Source organism: Lepisosteus oculatus, chromosome 2 (genome assembly GCF_040954835.1).
Source record: "Lepisosteus oculatus isolate fLepOcu1 chromosome 2, fLepOcu1.hap2, whole genome shotgun sequence".
NCBI classification, from domain to species: Eukaryota; Metazoa; Chordata; class Actinopteri; order Semionotiformes; family Lepisosteidae; genus Lepisosteus; species Lepisosteus oculatus.
In genome coordinates, this window is record NC_090697.1 from 68612926 (window position 1) to 68636759 (window position 23834).

General features: G+C 43.6%; 1 protein-coding gene across 2 annotated transcripts; it reads right to left on the reverse strand.

Annotated features, from left to right (window-relative positions):
- Positions 1-247: 247 nt before the first annotated feature.
- tmem150aa (transmembrane protein 150Aa) lies at positions 248-22239 on the reverse strand. 2 transcript variants are annotated; one of them, XM_006625355.3, is made up of 8 exons: positions 22126-22239; positions 19279-19542; positions 18437-18484; positions 17219-17305; positions 16293-16360; positions 13837-13964; positions 11162-11339; positions 248-8149 (listed from the first exon to the last, which is right to left on the reverse strand). In XM_006625355.3, exons 2-8 carry the CDS (start codon positions 19341-19343, stop codon positions 7890-7892), a joined length of 834 nt encoding a protein of 277 aa, XP_006625418.1. In that variant the 5' UTR covers positions 19344-19542; positions 22126-22239; the 3' UTR covers positions 248-7889. The 2 variants fall into 2 exon arrangements, with proteins under 2 accessions (XP_006625418.1, XP_015195950.1); XM_015340464.2 differs by lacking the exon at positions 22126-22239 and adding an exon at positions 20256-20603.
- Positions 22240-23834: the final 1595 nt, after the last annotated feature.

Below are 23834 nucleotides of genomic sequence, written 5' to 3' on the forward strand. Positions count from 1 at the left end.
CAGAGTCAGTCATAGACCCTTTTCTCCCAGTTAGACTGCTTCCTGACTAAAATCTCCATGGCAGTAAGGACAGAGCTTCAACTTTTCAGTATCCGGCTGGACTGTCACTGGGGCTGATAGTTTTGTCTCTTTGAGCTGATTCTGTTCTCCTACAAAGAATCTTGTTTTTCCATTCTGTTATTTTAAGTGTTTGCCAAAAATGGACCCACAAGTCTACTGCTTGCAAAAAAATGCACCACTCCCCAAATTGTTTTAAAATGATCTGGAACAACCAGAACTTTAATAATAATCAGAATCCTTGATTTCATTTTATATATAAATTTGAACAAAAAGATCATTAAAAAGAATACATAAATTGTAATTATGCCTGCTATTATAAAAGAAAAAATAGTCTTTACAGTCTCAATCAAAAATATTTATATTTTTTTGGATGTCTGTGCTACCATCACCTCACCCCTGCCAAACCAAACATCCATGCAATTCCTTTTAAGTTGTAAATGATTGCCACTGTAACTGATTTTACTGAAGAACCTTTATCTTATTGTATATTTAGTGTGAATCTTCAATAAATACAACAATAAGGTTTGCAAATGAGGAGGCTATTCAACCCATCTAGCTCATTTGGAAATGATTAAGCAGTCCCAAAATCCATCTTTTTACCTTGCTGCCAATTAACGTTTGCCACTGTAAGTACAGACGGGTTGTCTGTAAGACTACTTCTTCTTATGAAAATCAGGGTTGAATACAGGCACATTTATTTTTCTCCTCCTTTGCAAATCATTTTGACAAAACTAGAAGGCGGGAAACTTTAAGAAGAGAGGACACATCAGTCAATTGTTGGATTAAGTGTAAAATTAAACGGTTTAATATTGCTCTGGTTTTACACGTGTCCCCAAGACACAAAGAGGAATTGTAGATAAGGCCCATCTGACTCGTCTGCTCAACACTGTAAGTGTTAGTAGTCAAAAACGATAACAGAGACAACGCATTGCTTGATTGCAACTTAAAAGGAGAAGCAGACTGGCGCTGCATCCATACCAAAAACACCCAGATCCTCACTCTATCTTCAGCTTCTCTCTCCCACCCTTAAAGGCAGTGGTGATGGGCAGTGTAGATCTCTCCCAAACAGCAGTGCTGTTCAACACAAAGAGGACCAGAAGCTCTTTGCTCTTCATGAGCCATTCTTATTCTCATGACATGCAGGAACAAATGCATGGTGTGGCATGGTGACAGCAATTTTATCATGTTCCGGGGAAAAGATTGGTGGGGAATTCTGTTTCACATAAACATTTTGCCTCTGGGATCCTCAGCACAAAATCATGTTTTTGTTTTTCTGCAACGTGGTAATGAGAATCCCATAGGCAAAATACGGATGTGAGACATGAACAGCAGAGCTAAGAGTTAAGAGAAAGGTGAAAGAAATCATAGGGAACTGCAGTGGCCTTTTGTCATAAAACCATCTTCACTTCAGTCAGACCTTACGGCACTTTCAGCAGGGGGGAAATAAAAGAGTTCAAGAGAAGACTAGGTGGAAGTTCTCCACAACCCGAGCAATTCTGAAACCCAGGTATTCCGAGATAAAAGGTTTGAGATGTGAGAGAGAACCAGAAACTAGAGTGCTGGAGTGGTGTTAGTCAATAACATGGTGCCTCTGTAATACAGGCCCACAATCCAGTTAGGCTGTGTTCAGCCAGGCAGTTACACATCTTACTGTTCAGCACAAGACAAGAAAATTAAGTACAAAGCCATTTGTGCACCATCGCATCATGTTAAGCAATTGCGAACTGATAACAGCCTTTTGCCATTTTTTTTTAAAACAAAAATATGAATGTACAGTATTGGCCGAATTGTTTTCCTCTAATAACAACACAGCACAACTGTCAGGATGTGCTCTTTTTCAGTACGTATTTGGCACAAGCTGCAGTCAGAGAGTGTAGTGTGTTTTTTAAAAAGATGACTGCTGCAATGAAATGTCTGTGTCGGTGTGCAGCCAGTTGACTGCTGGAGATGCTTGGCTGAACTGATCGTTTAAGGCTTTGGCACATCTGAACCTTCACTATTCAAACACCACTGGACCACATTAGTCTGTGCCTGGTCTTTTCCTTAGGGCGGAAAGGAAGATAAATGAGTCACCGTCCCACTGCTTTGTGTTCTAATTAGGGCTTTCACTTGTTCTTGTTTTTGTTTTTAAACAGCAGTCTTTTTGCTATGCCAGTTCTGTAAAACAGCAGCCATTATGCAGAGTAGGCTATGGTAAGCATAACGCTTACCATAGCCTACTCTGCCCCCACACACATTAATAATGCTCAGAGGTAAGGCCCATGAGGGATGAACAGAAGCAAGAGTCAAGGAAACAGAAGCATGTCTGGGGTGGATCTTTGTACTACACCTCAACACACAGGCCTCTCCTCACAGGTCTGGAGAGACTTTCAGGTGTTACATTCTACAGCAGGGCACAACCGAAAGAACCAACAAGTAAAAAAAAAAATATTCAAAGTTGTATTATAAACGTAGTGATTTGACAATTACTCAACAAACTGAACTCTCTCAGAAACAGGACGTAGATAAGTGCTGTGGTCACGTGGTAGGGACCTCTGACCCCAGAGAGATGTAGGGGTATTTTCCAAGAACTGGCAAAGCAATGCCATGGGGCAGTTTCATTAATGAATTCTTCCGGGACCTTAATTGATTTAGGCTCAAATTTAAAAATTTGAAACAAAAAGAACAAGTCAAAGAGGATCCCAGAATCAAACAGGACCCACAAAATTTCACAGTCCACTCAGTCCAGCGCTAGAACTGGGTCACTAAATGTCCACTGCAGTGGTGTGTGTGTGGGAGCTCGCACCGAGCACCTGAAAACAGGCAACAGGATGGTCACAGCTACCCTTCGCCAAGAGCCAACGTTTCTGCACGAGCTCAGCTGGTCAATATACTGCCCCGCCCCCCCACACCAGCTGGCCAATAAACTGCCCCGGGCTGCCCCGCCCCCACACACTGGCTGGCCAATATACTGCCCCGCCCCCACACACCGGCTGGCCAATATACTGCCCCGCCCCCCCCCACACCGGCTGGCCAATATACTGCCCCGCCCCCACACCGGCTGGCCAATAAACAGCCCCGCCCCCCACACACCGGCTGGCCAATATACTGCCCCGCCCCCACACCGGCTGGCCAATAAACTGCCCCGGGCTGCCCCGCCCCCACACACACCAGCTGGCCAATATACTGCCCCGCCCCCACACACCGGCTGGCCAATATACTGCCCCGCACCCACACACACCAGCTGGCCAATATACTGCCCCGCCCCCACACCGGCTGGCCAATAAACTGCCCCGCCCCCCACACACCGGCTGGCCAATATACTGCCCTGCCCCCACACACCGGCTGGCCAATATACTGCCCCGCCCCCACGCTGGCCAATATACTGCCCCAGCCAGGGAGCAAGAACTCTGACAACTCGGAGAAACATTAGTAGAAATCTACCTCCACCCACTACACCTGTCTATATACACATAAAAACTGAAATATACATATTTTTTAAAAAATAATTTAATTCTGCACGACAGCACTTTTTAAATGGGCCTCCCAGCTCCACTGCGCTTTTGCTTCAGCTTTATGTGGCTGGTGCTGTTCTCAGCTGTGCTGCTGGAGGGTTAAGCTCTTTCCTTACATCACTGATTTTGTTCTTACAGTTTGACTACTGTTTTCTGTGTCAATGCCTGAGATCAGGGAGACCCACTGTCAACGAAATTTCTGCAAGTTCTGCTTTATAGAGCATTAATATTAGATGAATATTACAATTAATATTTCTATGATAGATGTTTTGTCCCCCCTTGGCACACCTTACCATTTTGTTTGGAAGAAAGTTAAACCGTAAACACTGAATTGTAACACAAAATTCCCCCTAAAGCCAAAACTTCTCATGTAAAAAAAAACATACAAACTGTAGACATTAAAAAAGGCCAATCACATTTCTTAACCTATAAAGTTCTGACATTCAGGTTTTAGATCAGCCAAAGAAGAAGGGATGGAACAAGAGCTAATGAACAGTATTAACAAAATCATTTTTAATTCCGGCTTCCATAAACTCTTGATTATGAAGACCAGACAAACAGGAAATAAACATTCCAGTGAAGTGAAACTGTGGGTGGCAAACAAGAATGAAAAGGCCAGCTGATACACACAGGAGATTTGCTCAAGATCTTCGCCACGAGACAGGGTCCAACCTTAAATCTTGTGATGAACTGGCCAGCCTAGACAGCAGCTAGGTGGTGGAGTTATGAACAACGAAAGCAGCCCACCCCCCCCAATTTGGCAGGGAATTATTCACAAAACAACTGCTAGCACTGAGTGAGGTTTCAGAGCAAAACTCAGTATTAATGTGGAACACACAAGTAAAGGAAACCTGAAATGAATGCATTGAGAAGAACACTTTTTATAAAAAAAAACAAACAAACAAAACTCTTAAATGCAAAGGGGCCCTGGAGTTATCCCGTCCCCAGCTCCTTAAAACTCACAAGCCCTTCCAAGCAGAAAAACTACTCCAGCCTGTCCTGACTGGTTGTGCGGGCAGAAATCCAGAAGCACGCACAGAAGAACCCCTTCCAGCACTTCCCTACCAGTCGGCAGCACAGTGTCTGGGGGGATGGGGCAGGGTGAGCCGCTGGCCTCCTGTCTCCCGACAGTGAGATCACAACGGCAGCAATGGGGAGGACGCTTTGGCTACAAAGCAAACATTTAGTGTTCACAGCCACTGGGGCACAGAAAACTCTCAGCGCCACAGAAAGAAACGGGCACCGTTGAATACTGACATTTGGCAAAGTCTTAGTAGTGTGAGCGGAGGCTGGTGTATTCGCCATTTCACTGTGGAAGCTGGGAATTTCAGACCCACAACCCCGCAGGAAATCTCAGTCGCCACTGCAGTGCCCTCCTATGGTCAATGAAGGTAGCTGGTGTTTGTCTTGAGGTTAGAAAAGGGAATTTCAAAGTAGGTTGATTTTCTGAGCTTTGCAATAACAAATGTTCTTGTTACAGGAGTAAGCATAGTGCAACTGTTTAACAAGTTTTAAAATGCACAGATAGCTGTACGGAAGCTTTACTTTCAACTGCAGCTGTATCCTTGTTACCACAGGGACGTGGTGCTGTATAACATAACGAATTCCCCCTCCATAAATTCTGAACTCATGGGATGTGCAGACTCTGACACAATCCCACAGCTGGCAGCTCCTCTCCATTAGTTTGATAACATACACTGAATTCACAGTGGAAACACAGTGGAAATGTACAGCACGTGTAGAGCCATATTCTGGACTCTTAATACTAGAAATCCTAAAAACTAGAAAATTGTAACTTCTGCACCGTTCAAGGAACCAGCCTTGAAGTTTATATTATTATACAGAAAAAAACCACCATTGTTATACAGCGCCATTAACTGGTTTCCCTGTTCTGAAACGAGTACTGTGGCTGCCTTACCAACCAGCCTGGGCCCTGGATCAGCAAAGCCACTGAACCCCTCAAACAGTCCCCTTTCTCTGAAGTGAAAGACAAAGCATTCTAGCAGTGTTCCCCATGTTAAAAAAACAAATAAATGCAAAGTGAAGACGGCAGTACCGGAAAAAAAAATTGGCAGGACTGCAACAAGGAAACGGGGGCATGAGGGAGATTTGTGTACCACAGACAGGCCAGGGGACCTTTGAAACACACTCTGCGCAAAGTCAACTTAGCGGCCTGAGAGAAGGGCTGGCCAAGACACAAGACAGGTTACATCTGGCGGCGTAGCCTAGCAACGCAACAGCTCAAAAATGGGGCCTTTCAGGAAACAAAACTGGACACCGAGGAGAATATAAACTGGCTCATATGGACTGCGATGCTGGTGCTGTTGTCAGACGCAATCAAAAACGGGAGAGGTGTAGCTGCCGATTTATACCACGACCATTGCGGTTTTCAGGAAATCTCATGTAATGCTTCTGTGAGAATCAAAGAAATATTTTCGCCCTTTCCAGAGTCCCAGCATGCCTCCGAGGCCTGGGGGCACCTTCCGTGGAGAAAGTGACGGAAGCAACTGAAACCGCTGCCCACATGAGTGCATGGGATATGGCATACAAACACAGTTAAAAAACAAAAAGTACCAATGCTTTTTCGTTTTAAAAAAAGCAAACATCCAACCCTTATCACAACACGCTTACCAACAGCGAGTAAGCAAGGCAGGCAAGAGTCACAGCTCTCCTGTGCGCACTGCATGCTTCCCACTAGCCTGTCTGCTTCTATGGCTTTTAGTTTCCAACAGCACATCAACATGTTCAGCAGGACACACAGCAAACAGAAAACAAAAGATGAGAAATTTGAATCTGGGCTATTTTTGCTTTCCCCAGCCTAAATTTTTTTTTAAACAATAAACAAGAACCCGCAAGAAATTTGCAACACCAAAATGCACACAGGTTTGACCAAAGTGCCTTAGGCCAAAGACCTCACTCTTAATGGTGTTGTGAATGATGCTGCATGTTTAATGCAACAAGCAGTTCAAATGTCTAAAGTACTTGGCAGTTTGAGCTCAGTGATCGTGATCGTGAAAGCAGTTTTATTCCCTCAGACCAAAAATAATGAGCTTTGTATCTTGACTTCAGCCTACTTTCTTTCAGGCCTGTAAATTTTCAACTAGACTGTTTAACTCTTAACTAAATAAAATATGGAACTGTGTCAATCAGAAATTCCACAGTTCCAAGTTTCTACAGGCCTGATGCTTGAAACAGCAGACTGAGATCTTTGGCCTTTGTGTGTTGATCATGCAGTGCCAAATAAAATGAGGTCTTCTTAAAGCTTCTGAGGACTAGTGCTGGTCAAGAGGCTACCACAGAAAAGCCTCATTCGGTCCAAGAGACTCAATGAATTTTCTTGGGGGATAACCATTTGGTGACTAAAAAACAAAACAATTTAAAACATTTTTAAATCAAAGGGAATCAATAAACTGATAGCCAACACTGTCAGCAATATAGCATCATTTTTATATCTATTTTTCATGCCAAGAGGCAAATTAAAAAAAAAACACTAAGACCCAACAAGATCCTGTTAGCCAAAAAAGGTCCAAAAACTACAGGGAAACAGAACCTTACATGATTGTTTCATACGTGCTGTGATAGCTCACAGCTATGCAGGTTGATGGCTTTTAGCTTACAAAATAAGCACACAGCAACTCCTCAAGCTTTTAAAAAGACCACAATTTACAGCAGTCATCGTGAGCCTGACCTCAAGTACTGCGTTCAATATACATACAGGGTAACTTGTACAGCAGCTCCTACAGTCTGTTGTTTGTAAGAAATCATCAGTGGAATAAGGTGTGTGTACGTAGAGGCTCAGGTCAAATGTCTGCTTAAGAGTTCACGTATTCTACAGTCCAGGGGGGCTACTTTTGTTACTAAAAAAACTCTGAACTTCTCCACAGTCCCTAAAGACTCTGCAGAGTAAACATTGGAGAAACAAAAAGTCAGGTGTCACCCGTTATCAACCATGATGCATTACACCTGTGAGACTACGTAGGGAGGGACCATGTGCGTATCCACAATTTAATCCACAAACAACAGAATGCCTTAAATAATTACAGTTACCCATATATATAATACTGAGACTGCAATACCAACTGTTCCCTACACAGTAATATACCACAGTACAATCTGAAACTTTTTCGTGGTGCTCACCTCTATTACTACTTAGATTTGAGCCACGTCGCGTTACTCCGATACAAAACTGAGGTACATTTTAGCGTTTTATGGGCTGTGCCTAGCGTTTGCATGATGCCCCAACACCACACCAACCACACTGCCCCCCGCGGTTCCAGAGCACCGCCTATGAGGATCCAGCAGGGGGAGCCGGCGAGCTGCAGGACAGGGAGGGGGCTACAACATGGCGATGCTCTCGGGGTTGCAGTTGAGATGGGTGGAGGTGCTGCTGCTGCCCGGAGACTTGCAGCTCTTGCCCCCGATGCCCCCGGGGCCCTGGTTGCGCTGCAGGGCCATTATCATGGTGTCGTTGGTCACGGCGCCGAACTCGTAGGTGAAAGTGCCGTAGAAGACCAGGATGTCAACTGTGAAGATCCACTCGCAGATGGCCGCAGCATGCTGGAGGTGGAAGCTCTCGTGGATGAAGAAGACCCCACCTGGGAGCAGCAGGGTTAAGGAAATTCAAAGGGGGAGGGGAGGGCGTGCCAATCCCAATCCACGCTAATTGGGGGAAGAGTGGCTACTCCAATCTTCTGTGGTCATTTTCCTGGAGGGCTCAGGGGTTCTTAGCAATTAACAAACAATTCTAACTAAGAAAAACTGCTGATAGCCAATATATTCATTTAAGCCACTAAAAAAAAAATCAAAAAGGTGGAACAGTGGGTCAACTAGTAAAGGCACTTACTCAAAATGCAGATTGAGTCCTGTAGCCAGCTCAGGCTTTTAACCTGTTTCTTCAATTAGACCCAGAATACAGCCTGTCCTCAATCTACTTCCCATTATTTCTGACTACACAGCTCTTACCAGTTAATCAATTAATCGTTCATTAAACATTCATGTTCATTCATTCATGTTCATTAAACTAACAATTAACAAACAGACAGGTTGGGATGACACCGTCAAACACACCTACAGTGAGCGTTTTTCCCATCTGCAGGGTACAATAGCTTATATTTAAGGCAGTGCAACCAAATGAGGGCACTTTTGAAACTCAGAAGCTGACACAGGGTTGAGGCCAAAACCCAAAACCTATTCGACCTATTAACAGCAAACGATGTCATAAATCCATCGATCCAACCACTTTCTAACCTCTTCATCCATTTCAGGGTCGCAGGGGAGCTGGAGCCTAACCTGGCAAGCAACAGGCGCCAGGCGGTGTACACCATGGAAAAGACACCAGTCCATTGCAGGGCACACAGACAGACACAACACGCTCACACTCAAACCACATTCAATTTTCCTAGTAGTCAATTAACCCACTGGTATGTCTTTGACTGTGGGAGGAAACCCACATGTACACGGGAAGAACATTCAAATAGGAAACTTAAATGCATTTATCACTGTACAGCTGGATCAAAATCAAGCAGACAGTGTTCCTTCAGGACCTCCAGAACCAGGCAAGGAAACCATTGGGGGTAAGGTAATGTTTAAAGTAATGCCTAATGATTAACTAACAGAGTCTCAAAGTGTTCTATGAATGAACAGCGTTTGCCAGCCTTCGAAAAAAAAACTGCTACAATAAACAGGAGACCTAATCTACAGTAGTCTTAAAAAAGCAGCAGACAAACGTGACAGTGTTTATTAATAAAAAGCTACATGATAGTCCCAGCTATCATTTTTTGTCAGACCATCTTTTAACATGCACAATAAATGCATCTTTCCTCATGCCACACAAGAGTTATATGAATCACACAAGAGTTATGACTTACAAGAATCCAGGTGCAAAGAAGAAATGTTTAACCAAGGTTCAAAACCTGTCTTGTAAATTAAACTCGTTCAGAAAAACAAAGACTAAACCAGTCTCTGGCTTTTCAGTTATCACCATATTTTATTCAACACAAAAGTACGTCAGCACTGGCAAAGCGTTTAAAAGACAAATAACCAACTAAAGAAACTTTTTATAGGGCCAATTTCAGTTCTCCTTGGAAATGCACTTATAATTATGAGTGGTATTTTCCCCACAGATAAATAAAATTGCATACAAGTAACAGTTTCACTCAGTATACAGGCACAGGCTTCTAAGCGGGTTACTAAGTCCTGCTTAGAAGTGTGTGGTTGCTGTGGTAATGGAAACCTGGGGTCTAGGAATTTTTTATAAAGGCAGAAGGGGGGTGAGGCCTTCATATCCTGCTGAAAGAATCCAATAACTCCTGAAGCCATAGATAGGGTGTTAAAGCTGTACCCCCTGGGCTGGGACTGCACTAAAACTGGAGATCTCTATGTAGCAGTGTAACAGGGAACAGGACAACCCACAGTCTTGCTTTCTGGGAAAAGTCCAGTTACTCATGACCCATTACTCCCTGTGTACTTAAAAGTCTAACAGTGCATTAAGGCATTGACATGTCCATCTCATGTAAGTATAGAAAAGATATACGGCTTAACGGGCCCAGTGAATTTACTATGCCAGGGACATCCCTGTAATTTTATCACTGATGCTAGCAGTGCACTAAAGGACATGCCCGCACAGAAAAGGACAATTATTTCCAATGAAGCGAACCTGTTTTTGGTCTCTGGGAGGTGAGGGGTAACTGTGGCACCCAGGGGAGTGTGGGTAGAGCATTCAAACTCCACACAGAAGGTGCCCCCAATCAGAATCAGGCCATGCCACCCTCCTCTTGTAGTTTAGCTGAACTAAAAGAGGAGCAAATGCCACAGTGCCTTAGCTCATTTTTTACACCACTGAACTTTAGAAAAAGAGATAAATTGCACCCTGAGCTACGGTTTGCGGTTTCTTTTAATTATTTTACAATACACTGAGCCCAGATCAGTTTTCTGCCAGCAGCTATCTAACTCACTGGTGCTTTATCTAAATGAGCTTATCAGCTCACAAAAGCACACTGTTACAGAACGCTCGCTGCCACAGCCATCACAGCTCGACTGTCTGCATTCCTGGAACTTCCTGCACTTCTTAAACTCAGTTGCCCGCATTACTGAAAGAGGTCATTTGGTCTTCTGCCAGCCAGCGAACTGCAAAGCTGTGCGTCATTCTTTTTTTTTTACGAAACGTTGCCAGTGCTTTAGTTTTTGTAATCCTACACAAATCCAGATCTAAAACATGGCCCCTTTGCTTCCCTCCTCATTTGGGCCTTTTTAAGTTCTTACCAGACTCAGATTTCAGGAATCTCATCAGGATACAGCATTCACCATAGCCCAGGGGTCCCTAGTCTTCACCCAGAAGGGCCAGTGTGCCTACAGCTCTTCAGGTGCTTTAAAGAGACCTAGAACACCTGCAGACACTGGCTCTGCAGGACCAGGACTGGGGACTCCTCATTCTGGGCTTCCTGTTGGCTACGATCCCTTCCTGTCAAGAAGATTAGACGCTGGCGGCCAAACGCTATGATGGCATTCGCCAAATCTCTTTCTGCGCTCATACGAAAGAAAAAAGAGCAGATGAAGAGTGCTGCCCCACCCACCACCTCCAAAATGGTACGTCCCCGTTCAAAGGATACTCAGGATGAGGGAGATTAAGGCCACAACGGTGAGCCCCACACGCACGTGTGCCATCCAGTAGTCCAGCGCGGTGATGGCAATGCGGTACGTGAGCACACACTGCAGACCCACAAACAGCAGTCCGGCTGGGAAGGCCACCCCCGCGCCGATGTAGTGCAGGGACTTGGCGTGGTCCACCTGGAAGAGCGAGACGGCCAGAGCTGGGACACTGCAGGCCAGGAGACAACGTGTCTCCGCCCTCCTCCAACCGCCCAGCACTGGAGCAAATGAATATCCTCCAAGAGCGTTTTCTGTTCAAGTGCGGCACGACTGTTAAAGGTTTTCCGTTTTGTATTTTGGCAGCATGGAGGCCTGAGACCCCTGAGCGGCTGGGGAAGAACACAGGGACGCAGGGAGAGGAGGGGGGGGGCAATTTTGTCCTTCCATAGTGTCACCAGTAATAAAGCAAGGAGCACCAAGAAATGGAACAATGATGTTAAAAGTGCGCTATGCTTCGACAATGACCTATTCTAGGCCAGTTTAATTTCTGGAATGAAAATCACCCCAAGAGTCAGATTTTGCATGTTCACCCGCTTAATACCCACTGTGCGTGATTTCACCACACATTCCACACAGACCAGTCAGACTTCAGGGGATTAAGCTTCAATCAACGGGCTGCTTCTGAGACAAGTACTGCGAACCACAAAAAAAACTCCAGCAGCGATTATCAGCTCCCTGCGTTACCCTACCCTCCATTTCCTTTATCAGTACCAAATGTCCCTGACTTCATTTTTCAGGGACAGGCCCATCACAAGGTTAATTTGTCACCTTCCCCTACAAGGCTTGCAGACAACAGAATGCAAGTTAAAGGCTATAAAAACATTTTGCAACAGAGGCTGCTTTGTCTGGTGAAACAGAGTTTGCCCACTTCACAAATCATGTGTCTCTGGAACTACAGAGACCCAAGGCGTTTCAGTTTAGCCACGTTCTTTAATTCACATTCCCCCAAAACCACACGTTTTACTCTTCACAGCTGTCCCGAATGTGAACAATGCACTGTATTGCACAAATACCTCAACACATCACAACATTTCCAGCAATGTATAAGTTATAAACAAGCAAGAAACAAAGATCAGACAGATGTGTTCATCCAGTGGAGCAAGAAAGCCTCAAGAAGTACAGACAGATTATTTAAGTACATGCTTGAGGATTGAATCCAGATGTATTTACTGGTTCTTTCTTTCTAGAACATGAGATATGTGTCTACAACAGGCCTTCTGCTTGTTTTAGGAGGAAGCAGGAGAATAACTTTCTCACACTGAGTTGACTATTTCTTTCAATCCATGGAAGATGTTACATTTTTCTTCTGGACACAAAGCTAAAGTGCTCAGATGTGTTCAGGAACAGAGCAGGCTCACTCCACGTTTTAGGTGAGCTGACACAGCATCACTGCAGTGCCTAGAAATACTGTCTGGTTTAAGGTGTGGGGGGGTACTCTGTCCTTAATCTCCCATGACTGGAGCCACTGTTGCTGACTTCATGTGACTTTAGAGTTTAAAAGCAGGCATGGGTTATTTCAATTAACACTAAAATAAGCAGCCAATTAAATATTGATATAACTAGGCATAGCATCCCAGGACAGCAGGAATGCTGCACTCATTGGACTGTACATGAAACTGAATTATACATTAAGTGTTTAGACTTACAACACTCATGCATATACAGGTCCTTGCCTGTACCTAAGTATTTAATTGTGCTCTAAAATGTAATGCTACAGTGCTCTCCAAGGGAGGTAAGGATAGACATACCAGCAAATTAAAACAGCTTTTGACATGCACAGGCCCAGGCTGACTCCGCACAGAGCTGATGAGTTACAATTCATGACCACAGCAGCAGCTGAAACACAGATGTCTCAGCCTGGTTCAGGAAGGCTGGTGGGTCTGCAAGGTTTCTCGCCTCTTCTTTCAAGCACCATTAGCTGAAACTGGACCAGGACCGGACACCCCTCCCCCCCAGAGTTAAGCCACTTGAAAAAGCTGCTCATGGAGGTGGCAGGGTGAGGTCATCATTTGAACTACCAGTGCTCTGCGTGTTGAGCCTGAATGGAAATATCTGACCCCTGCAACTCACTTGCACTGTTCAACTGACACATCAGTTCATTAGTATACTGACCATTAACATGGATAGATTTGTCTTTGATGCAACACATAGAAACTTGTCTGTCAGCATGCCTGCCTCTGAAGAACGTGTTCTTACAAAAGAACATAAGAAAGGCTTGCAAACAATAGTTCAGCTTGTTCTAAAGACCAACTGATTTAAAGTAATGAAGTGTTTCCTCTTCTGTGTCCCAAATGAATTGCGATGCTGTGTCCTTGTTTCACTACACAGTTGAACCTCTCTATCCACCAATCATCTCTGTTGCTCTTCACAAGGCTATGATATGTTTCTGTGGTATAGTTACCAAAACTGAACACAATATTCTGGAGGAGGTCTTACTATCGCACTGTAGAGCTTTACCATAACTTTCCTAGATCTAACGCTGACTCCTTTTTTAACCCCTACAGCAAAAGGGGCTACAAAGCTATAACTGACTGCAGCTCTTTCTCTTAGTAAAGCGGCCGTGAACATGAAGAGGCATCTTTACGCAAACAGGAAGGCACATGGGCTCCTCCAGTGTAGCAGCAGGGGCACTGACCTGGAAGTTCCCCACCATGACGAGACCCAGGGCGTTGGTGCAGCCGGTGATGAGGCCGCTGGTGTTCACCCAGGAACGCCGGCTGTGCTCGATCACCTGGGCGTACCGCAGCAGACACACCATCACCACTGGAGAGCGGGGAGGGAGAGAAGGTGACGGAGGAGGACCGAGAGGGGGAGGGAGGGAGGAGGCGGATTGTGGAGGGGAAGGCAGACCGAGAGATGTAAGGAAAAAACAAATACAGTTTACCATGCAGGGAAGGATTTGGAGTTCCTGCTCTAATCTCCTGGTCCTAAAGCACCACACCATTCCAGGCTCATACTCACCACATATCTAGGACTGGCTCTTAAGACATGGAACAGGAAATTTAATTGTAAAGGCCTGCATTGAGCAAACAGAACCCAGGTTTAGCCTTAAGCTTTACTAACAACATGGGTATGTAAAGTGCTGTAAACGGTTTTACATTAAATGGGTCAGATACTGAAGCACACAAAGAATTATTACACCAACTTATTTGTTTGAAAAACCAAGCACTCCATATAATGCTAAATAATTATGGAATTATGCAAAAAGCCACCTCCAGCAGATAACGCAAGATGGGGACAATACAGAATTACAAAAAAAAGAGACCTCAACTCTTTGCCACATTTTGAGTTTTGCAACGCCCAGCTCCATCCTGGCAGGGAGCTGATGTTCCAGTGCTCTGCACACGTGCAAGGCTGTTAAGCAATCCTGCCTGCCAGTCTCTCATTACTGGAGCTGTGTATTAATGTTCCATTCCCACTTCCATTCCCAATGCACAGACCTCCCCCATCCTACAGCTCATTACAGCAAGGGGCCCATCCATTATTGATGTCTGTTTAGCACGCATCAATATGTACAGCTAGCAGATGCATCGTTAAGGCTTCCTCCTTTATCATGGGCGTGGAGGTGGGGGACAATTTGACAATTTTTTTATTTTAAAAAAAAACTTGCTTTCACAGAAACTAGGGTAGAAGAAGGTGAAGATATTGGTGCTAAAACCTTAATATGGAAGACTACTTGGAATGCGACACTATAACATCGCAGAGTTTAAGCTTTATTTTTTATATGTTTATTTCCTGCAGATTTTAGCTGACCCTTAAGAGCACTTATACCTGGATTTATTCATGCATTTATTCTCTGTGGATACTTACTGTACATATTATTGTTCCACAGTACAATTTACCAGTATATCTATAGTACCTTAAACTTCTGTCTATTCTTCAGCATGGACATTAACCTTTACAGCCAATGCAGCCTGATGGGTCTCCCCACTCATTCCTTATATGACCTGCATTCTACATAACTCATTACTTCTGCAGCTCACAGCCCTTCACATAGCTCATTTCATGTATTCTGAGCATATATTTACCATGTGCAATACAACTGTACTTTCGGGTCTGTTGTTGTATATTTTGTACCGTGAGCAACTCTTTATGATCCATTTTTTTACTTATACTGCATTTCTCACTGACTGTAGTGACTGGATTGTATGTATTGTATTGGTGTCTTATTGTATCATTTCGTTACACTGTGCTGTGTTGACTGTGCTAAGCTGCTGTTGCACTGCAATTTCCCTCACGGGATCAATAAAGTATCTATTTAAATGGTCGATATGGCTCTAGATACAAACAGATTTAATGGCAGGTTTGCAGTGAGAACATTCATCAATTTTAATGTAATCTGTTCATTTGCATCAGGACTCTCTCCCCTATGGGGACCATGTTGCCGAATTTTCCCTCTCCTACCTGCAGGAGCTCAAAGGCCAAGATAACTCTATTCCCTACCAAGACTGGCAAAGCTTCACAACCAGGAGTCTCACCGGTGACTTTTAGAGATCAGACTCAACCTGTGCAATTTGCTGAGAGCTTCTGAACAGGAAGAACTACACCACGAAACCATGAGAACAATGTCAAGAACAGTAAAGTAATATAAAGTAATACCCTTAACAAACCATTTCAAACCTGGAATTGTATACATTAATAGCAGAATCAGTCACACCTTGATGGTAAATTGCACCAAATTTGTAATGCCTAGCAAAACTAATTTCATAATTTCATTAATGATTTCATAAAGGCAGCAAATATGTCTAGGATTGCTCTTAGAGCAGGGCTATCAGCCACTTTCAGCAACAGGACAACTACCCAAAATACTTCAAGGTCTATACCTTATAATAGATATGCACAGGTTATTCATAAATAAAAATGGACAAAATCTTGCATATGCATAATTTGTATACAATCGCACCTGCATTCATTGGATTTTCACCCAGCTGAACTGTTCCACCATCAAAATGATTGGTTTAAACACCAGGTATTTACACTGGTGTGATCTGAAGTCAGTTTTAGCGCATCAATATCTCACAATCATGGCTTTCAGAAGCTGAACTCATAAAGGAACCTGGCATTCTTCGCTCCTTCACATTGGTTTCTTACCCATAAACGCTCCCACATTCCCGATGAGACTGAACAGGCAGCTCTCCGGGGGGAACGAGCCACATTTACTGCAAGAGATGAATGGGAAGCCAAACTCAAATACAACAGATTCACAACGCCGACGTTCACATTGCATGGCACAGCTTAAGTATTACTCTGTGACAGTATTTCCTTCAGCTATGGTAAGTGACTTGCATGCCTTAACCTACTTTATCCAATTACCTTTGACTCAACAAGCACATGAAGAGACAACACTGACATGCCATGTAAGGCATGTATTCCCACCACTGCGGAGGCAGCAATGTTCACAACTGCGCCACCCTCTATCATTAGTAGCATTCTTTATATTGGATTAAGGCATACTGGGCCGCAGCCTTATGACAAAGTGAATGCTCCATGCAAATCTACATTTGTTAACAACACCTCTCATCTTTGACCATCAGCATTTGTTTGCACAACATGACCACCTATTTGACTATTGGAAATCTCACCATGACAAAATGTGAGACTGAAAGGGACATTAAATATTATTGCTTTGCCCCAACAGAAATGCAACAGAGAATAACGTAGGGGGTGTACTCTTGGCATCCTGGCCAAATTTCCCATTGGCTTTTACCAATCTTGGCCTCCTATTAATCCCCATCTCTGAACTGGCTTCATCACTCTGTTCTCCTCCACACTGAGAGCTGGTTTGTGGTGAGTGTACTGGTGCACTGCCATCGCATCATCCAGATGAGGCTGCACACTGGTGGCGGTGGAGGGGAGTCCCCATTACCTGTAAAGTTCTTTGAGTGGAGTGCCCAGAAAAGCACTATACAAGTGTAAGCAATTATGCATTATTATTATAATAACAAGTTAGGTGCCACTGGAAATCCTGTGAATATAAAACTCAGTGTGTGTGCTGCCAGCAGGGCCAGGGTACCCACCTGATGAGAGGAATGTCCTGCAGCGTGCAGCAGCTCTTTGGAAAGCCTTGTTTGGAGGTCTCCTCTGAGCACGACACATTGTATGACCTAAGGAAACAACGACAGCAGGGTGACTGAAACAGTGCAAGTGGGCTGAAGCTATCACACTGGGACACAATCCATTACGTTCTTGGTTCTGTGTGCTAAAACTAGCCCAGTGTTTCCCAATCCTGGACCTGGTGACCCCATTCTCCACTGGTTTCCTTGCACCCTGGACTCTCAGTAGCTCCATCAAACCAACGGCGTGATCAAACATTTGTCATTGTTTTCTGCTTCTAAACACTGTATTTTGCAGGTTAAGAACGAGAAGATTTTTTACAAACAAAACATCACTTCAAAAACCTAAATAATTAAAAACCAGTATTGTTTTTAATTACTGTCCGTAAAATTTTAATCTGGACTCAGCTGGAACAAAGACCAGCAAACCAAGGCACCATGAAGAGCTGGAAAAAGGCAGCCTGATCTGACCCATTCAGTGCTTCCTTAACAAATCCACAATGAAATGCCATTTCATGAAATATATACTTGCTTTTGCACAGACCGCTATTATGCTAAACATTTTGATTTTGATCAAAACTTTCTGTTTCAAAAGTGGTAATGTTGCATTCAGATTAGATCAAATGTTTGAAAATGTTTTGCTTTTTGCTAATTTACCTTTTTTCCATTTTTTAAAAACGCTTTGCGACTGTGCTCTCTATATAGATGGCTCAGCTATATCTTAGTACAGATTACATGCTTCGGGCAAGCATCTTGGCTATGAACCCATCAATCAGTAACGCCACACACTTAATACCCCTCAGCTCTTCCCTACCCCCCAGTTTATTGGTGACTAACAACAGCTGACTCTCTCAGGGGAAATGGATGAAAAGGATTCCTCCTCAATCTATTGTTTAAGAACAATAATGAGAAAACAAACACAGATTAAGGCAGAATGAGCAACGTTCATTCTGCCTTAATCTATCCCAATATACAACAATTCATAATTTACATTAATCCAAAAGCAATGTTTCCATTTGTGCACATTCATACAGCACTAATCCAAGCACAGTAGCTTGCTCAAGGCTATAGCTTCAGATCCTGCCCAGGATATGAAAATACAGGCCTACACACCTCCACTCAAACCAGCTGCCTAATTTATTATGGAGCAATAATAGAATAGAAAAATAGAAAAAGACTCACCAGTTTTCTACAGGGCAAACATGATGGTTCATCACTGCCATGGCATACCTAGAAGGCGAAACACACACTTGGCTGGATTAGCAAGTGTGCAAACCAGACAGCTCCACTGCATCAGTGTGACCTGAAAACTGTTTCGCCACGTACAGTATCTGTGGAGTATTCAAAACACACAGGGGCAGCTCAGCACAGAACAATCCGAACACTGGCTAAAACATGGTGGTGTAAACGCGGTAGCAGAGCTTTAGATGGGTGTTGTATTCGGGAAGAAGTAAAGTCAGTGAAGATTTACGACATGCCAGAGCCATGCCAAGCAGATGTATTCAAGGCTCATGGGTGTCTCATATAGGGGAGCACAAGGCTGAGGAGCATGGGAGTAGAGTCCACCATGGTTGCCCAGTGCTCAGCATTGGACACAGCAGAGCTTACTGTTTACAGCTGAGCAACAGAAGAAGGGGATTCTAAACCCATGAACGACAGAGGGAAAGCTCTAGGATAAATCTATCCAGGCACATAATACAATGAGAGTTCCCCCACCCCTGGAGCACTCAATTCAAACATCTCAAATCTGTCCCATAAACCAGGTCATCCAGGTCCAATCACTTACCAAACGAATCTTCTGGGACGCACCTGTAGCGCTGAACATCATCATTAACCCCGTTACCGTGCTCTCGGCTCTGCCTGTCTGCACTCTTCTACTATCTGCATGCAAATCGGGCTGTCCTCTCTGTGCCCAAGGCCTGCCAGGTCCTGAGCCCGGCTGTGTGCCAATGCGACCGCTATGCGGGGGCACCTGTGTCAACGCCGAGCATGTGGGTGTGGCGGGGCGCGCGTGCGGTACTCACACAATCCATATCCCTGTGATGGAGAAGGCAGAGAGGCTGACGGGGAGAATGATCCAGGCAGTCATTGGGGAGTCGCGGGCGTCCAAAGCATGAGGAAGAGGTAGGCTAGAAGGCGGGGCGGGGACAGGGATCGGGCCGGGCCGGGGCGGGCAGGACGAGGAGACTAGCAGAGGAGGCTGGACAGGAGGGACATGAGGAGGACAATACTGCTGCGTCTGCTCCTGCTGCCGACTGGACCATCTGACACCCCCGGCCTTCCCAGACCTGCCAAGACACAGGAACGCCACTCAAAACACCAAGAAATCCAGGAGGGAGGTCTTCACACTGGACTATATGAACGGAAAAGACACGATCCACGACTTCCGCGTCCTGATTACCGACATGGACCACAACTCTTCACAAACATCCCTTTTGGTACGGTGCGGTGGCTCTGTGGCTAAGGCTCAGCGTCCGTGGCTGGAAGGTTGCCGGTTCAAATCCCACGGCCGGCAGAGGAATCCCACTCTGTTGGGCCCCTGAGCAAGGCCCTTCACCCCAACTGTTTCCCGACTGCTCCGTATAAATGGCTGACCCTGGGCTCTGACCCCAAGCTTCTCTCCCTGTCTGTGTGTCTCATGGAGAGCAAGCAAGAAATTGTATATGGCCAATAAAGTGATCTGATCTTATCTCTTTCATAGTGTCCACAATGCCTCCATCAGATCATTGCTGGTGCACCCCAATTGAAAGAGTGAAAATAGATGGGCTGTACCCCCCACTCTCCCTGGTTACTACGATAGCAGCATTTTCCGTGTTTGGATAATGATATGTGCTGTTCTTGGCGATCACTGAGAACATACATTTTTCATCATCTTTAAAGCGCTCTTCAGAGAAACCATTGTAATCCTGGGAAGTCTCTGAAGGAAAGCAGCACAAAAAAAAAAAAAGCCTTGACACTTTTGGTCGACGTTTTCTCCTGCCTTCCTGAATTTCTCACTTACTGTTGTTTGAGGCGAGGACACGATGTACTAGGACCGTTCCTCTCAGCACGAACAAGCAGGACACGACGCCTTTCCCGCACAGATCACAGAGTTATCACAAAGAAAGAGCTTGGGCAGGACAGATTCAGATTCTCAGAAAGCTTGCTCTGGGCTTGTGTGGGCTTACGAAAACAAGTCTTAGCAAGTTGCATACCAGAAGTGGAGAAGAAAATAGACTCCAAAAAGTTATGAAACACAAGATTACTGTTTCCCCCCAACTACTAACACAGTATATACTGTATAATCACGACAGTAGTCACAATCATTTGTGAAACCCAGGTAACAGAGACAGATCCTTCAATGATGTTTCCTTTGAAACAGGCTGCCTAAACCCTCTATTATACTTTCTTAGAGGCCCCATAACACTTTATAATTACTGGTCCAAAACACATAATGGGCACATAAAAACCTGGACGCTATCCCTAAACAAAAGTCTAGAATCTGAAACACACTATAACCCGCGCTCTGGGACAAATGTGAAGAACTCTTCTAGTGTATCTGTTTGTCTTTATGAACAAGAGTCAAAGGATTAAGAAAGCGATTACGAAACCAAGTTCCTCCGAGAAGGTATCATTCAATAGCTAACCAGTTCGAAGGAAGAAAGTCATTGATCTTTCCGAAGCAGGAAGTGATTTCCCACAAATTTGATCAGATTTCCCATTCTTATGACGTAGTTTCATACTTTTTACAAGGATATTTTTAACTATAAAAGGAATGTAACAAATTTAACTAATTGAAAGAAAAAAAACCTATAAATTTACAAGAAGAGACGAAAAACATTTCAAGTCCATTGTTTTATCTAAAAGAGTACATTCCACGATAGCTGCCCAAGAGGTTACGCGTGTTAAAATATTAGGATTTTGAGAAAGCAATTTATAACGACGAACTGGGTTAAGAACCTCTTAAAATGTAATCACGTACAGTACATAATTTATCGTATTATGTGATAAAAAGTCGCTAATATATAGAAAGTTTAAAAAACGTCAGAATCTAAAGCTTTTAAAAAATCGATTAAAATGCCACACTTATTCGAATTAAGCAGTCGTCTTATTGCAACATAAATACTTGCAGTACTGCTGTTCAGATAGACGTTCATTTTTGAACGCGAGCAAGATAATTCAGGAAAAGATGCTCCATTACAGGTCATAACGAAGTTAAATCACGAAGAAGAAAACGTGCAGATTTGTTCATGTGTATTTTTTTTTGTCAAAAGATGACGTTACTTAGGCACCGACAAAAACACCACAACCTGGGAGCAACGAGGACATCTATTTTGCAAAACGTGAATTTAATCTAGCTAGAAACCTATAAAAACCAGAAGTGTCCGTAAGATCGCCATTGGGGAACAACACTTGCGGCCAGCACTCCGAAATTGCAATCGGTAAACGTAGATGTTAAAAAAGAAGACCAACCAAAAATCACAGAAGGAGAATAAAAACTGTAACCAAAAAATATGTATCAAATGGCGGAGGTTCCACTGCACGTAACTTCTTTTCCGCTGCCTCACAGTATATAGTGTATGTACTTTGTGACAGTGTGAATGCGCCAACTTATTTATTTATAGATGAATATGCAGACCTCGCCAAACAGACCCATCACTAATTGATTTCTTAAACTACCCGTTCCTGGAAAACCGGGGAATAAAATGCAACTACACCATCAGTTACATCCATTTAATAACCACGGGGAACCCAAGATCTCAAGACAGGAAGAGTCGGTTGTGGGACTGTTGTTGATGTTACATGTTTAGGTCACACAGCGCCGGTTAAGCTTTTCGAACCGGAGAAAATATTCGCACAAAGTGTAAAATATATAAACATCGCACACTTACCCAAACCTGATATCCCACCTTAAACCCAAATAACCTTGGGTTTCCCTTTAAAAACGGTCCTTCTTTTTGATAACATTGCCCCACGATTTCGGTGCCCCGTTGCAATATGGTAGATGTAGTTCTTGTATGAAAGAAGTACAGTAGACATCCGCCAAAGGAAGTGTGCTAACGGACAACAAGTCCCAGAATCCAGCTCGGTGATATGGGCGGTGTGGAATACGGATTCTTGATGTGACGTCCCCCAATGAAAAGTTGAGATCGAGAAAGAAGAAAATAATATCAGTCGCCAATCAGGGACAGCAGGTGGCAGATTCATGGCGAGCGACAAGCCCGATGTCGCAGCGGTTCTGCCCTCTGCCGGTCGCATCACGCATTATATTTCAGATGTTGGGTGTTTAACATTCACTCCAATCGGCTTTCGACATAAAGGTTAATAGATTTTCTTTTATTTCTAGGGCGAATGCCATTGTTTCAACGTTTAAAATTGGATATCGATAAAAATAAGAATTCAAATGGCATACCGGTAATAGTTTAGCAATTAAACCATTTTTCCGTGTCACAGTACACAAATTAACTAATAAAAAAACCGTTCTGAAGAAGCATTAGAATATGACTTAAAGTACATTTCCTAATGTGTGTACAACAGAGACTGATCGTTAAATATTGCTCAATGTAGCAAAAATAATGAAAAAAACCCCACTGCGGTATAACAAATTAAACAGCACACTGTGGTTAATAAGTAAGAAATACATTTTATTACAGAAAAATAACATCATTCCGTGCCCTCCTCTGGGAGGAGCGCGTTTTCTGAGATTTTAGAGAATTCATCTGAAATAAACCTACTGTAACAAATGTCCAAAATCTTTGTAAGACCATTATATATAGTTATATAACAATTAGGAAAACATTACAGGCTAATACCATGCTGAAAAACAAAAAGGAGAAACACAACGTTTCGGCAGTACAGTCTTCTTCAGGTGCGAGAGCGTTCACAGTTCTTTGCCATCAGGATCTTTTATTCCAATGACATCTGAGACGCGCTATCTGTCTTGTTAAAGCACACCCATAATATTGACACCTTCATTCCCGCAGTCCAGAATGTCTGTAAGAATGATTGATCTCTGGGCATATGCCCATTACAGCAGGAGGAGGAACAGGATTTATAACATCTGCGTTTTCACACCTTCAGACGAGATCCCCTCCTTTTGAACTATGGTCACTGAAGAGAGAGGGAAATGGGTCAATTCAAAGTTTAACACCATGTCCTTCACCACCCTACAGTCCACCCATCCGTTTTCTAACTGAATCCTAACGGACTTTGAAGACCCTAAGGAGAAACGTAACACTGACAAGCTGTATTTTACAGAGGTAGAGGTTATTCAATATATTTGTGTAAGATCTCCACACTAGTACAACTTGTACCCCTCTCATTTCTGTATTTTATATTCATGTCATACTTATCCTTTATTTATTTTAATTATAAGTATAATTATGAATATTTCACTGATTTATATTTAAATAGATTGATATATTTTCAATTAATTTAGACATTTTAATTATTTGCTATACCGTTCTGATTTGGAAAAGCCACTTGTACGGTGTCCATATCTCAGCTCTAAGCCTTGACCACCACTACAGTTCCACTACAATGGAATAAAGAGGTAACTGACCAGCTGCTCAAACCAGCCCACCTTCGACCCACTACTGTT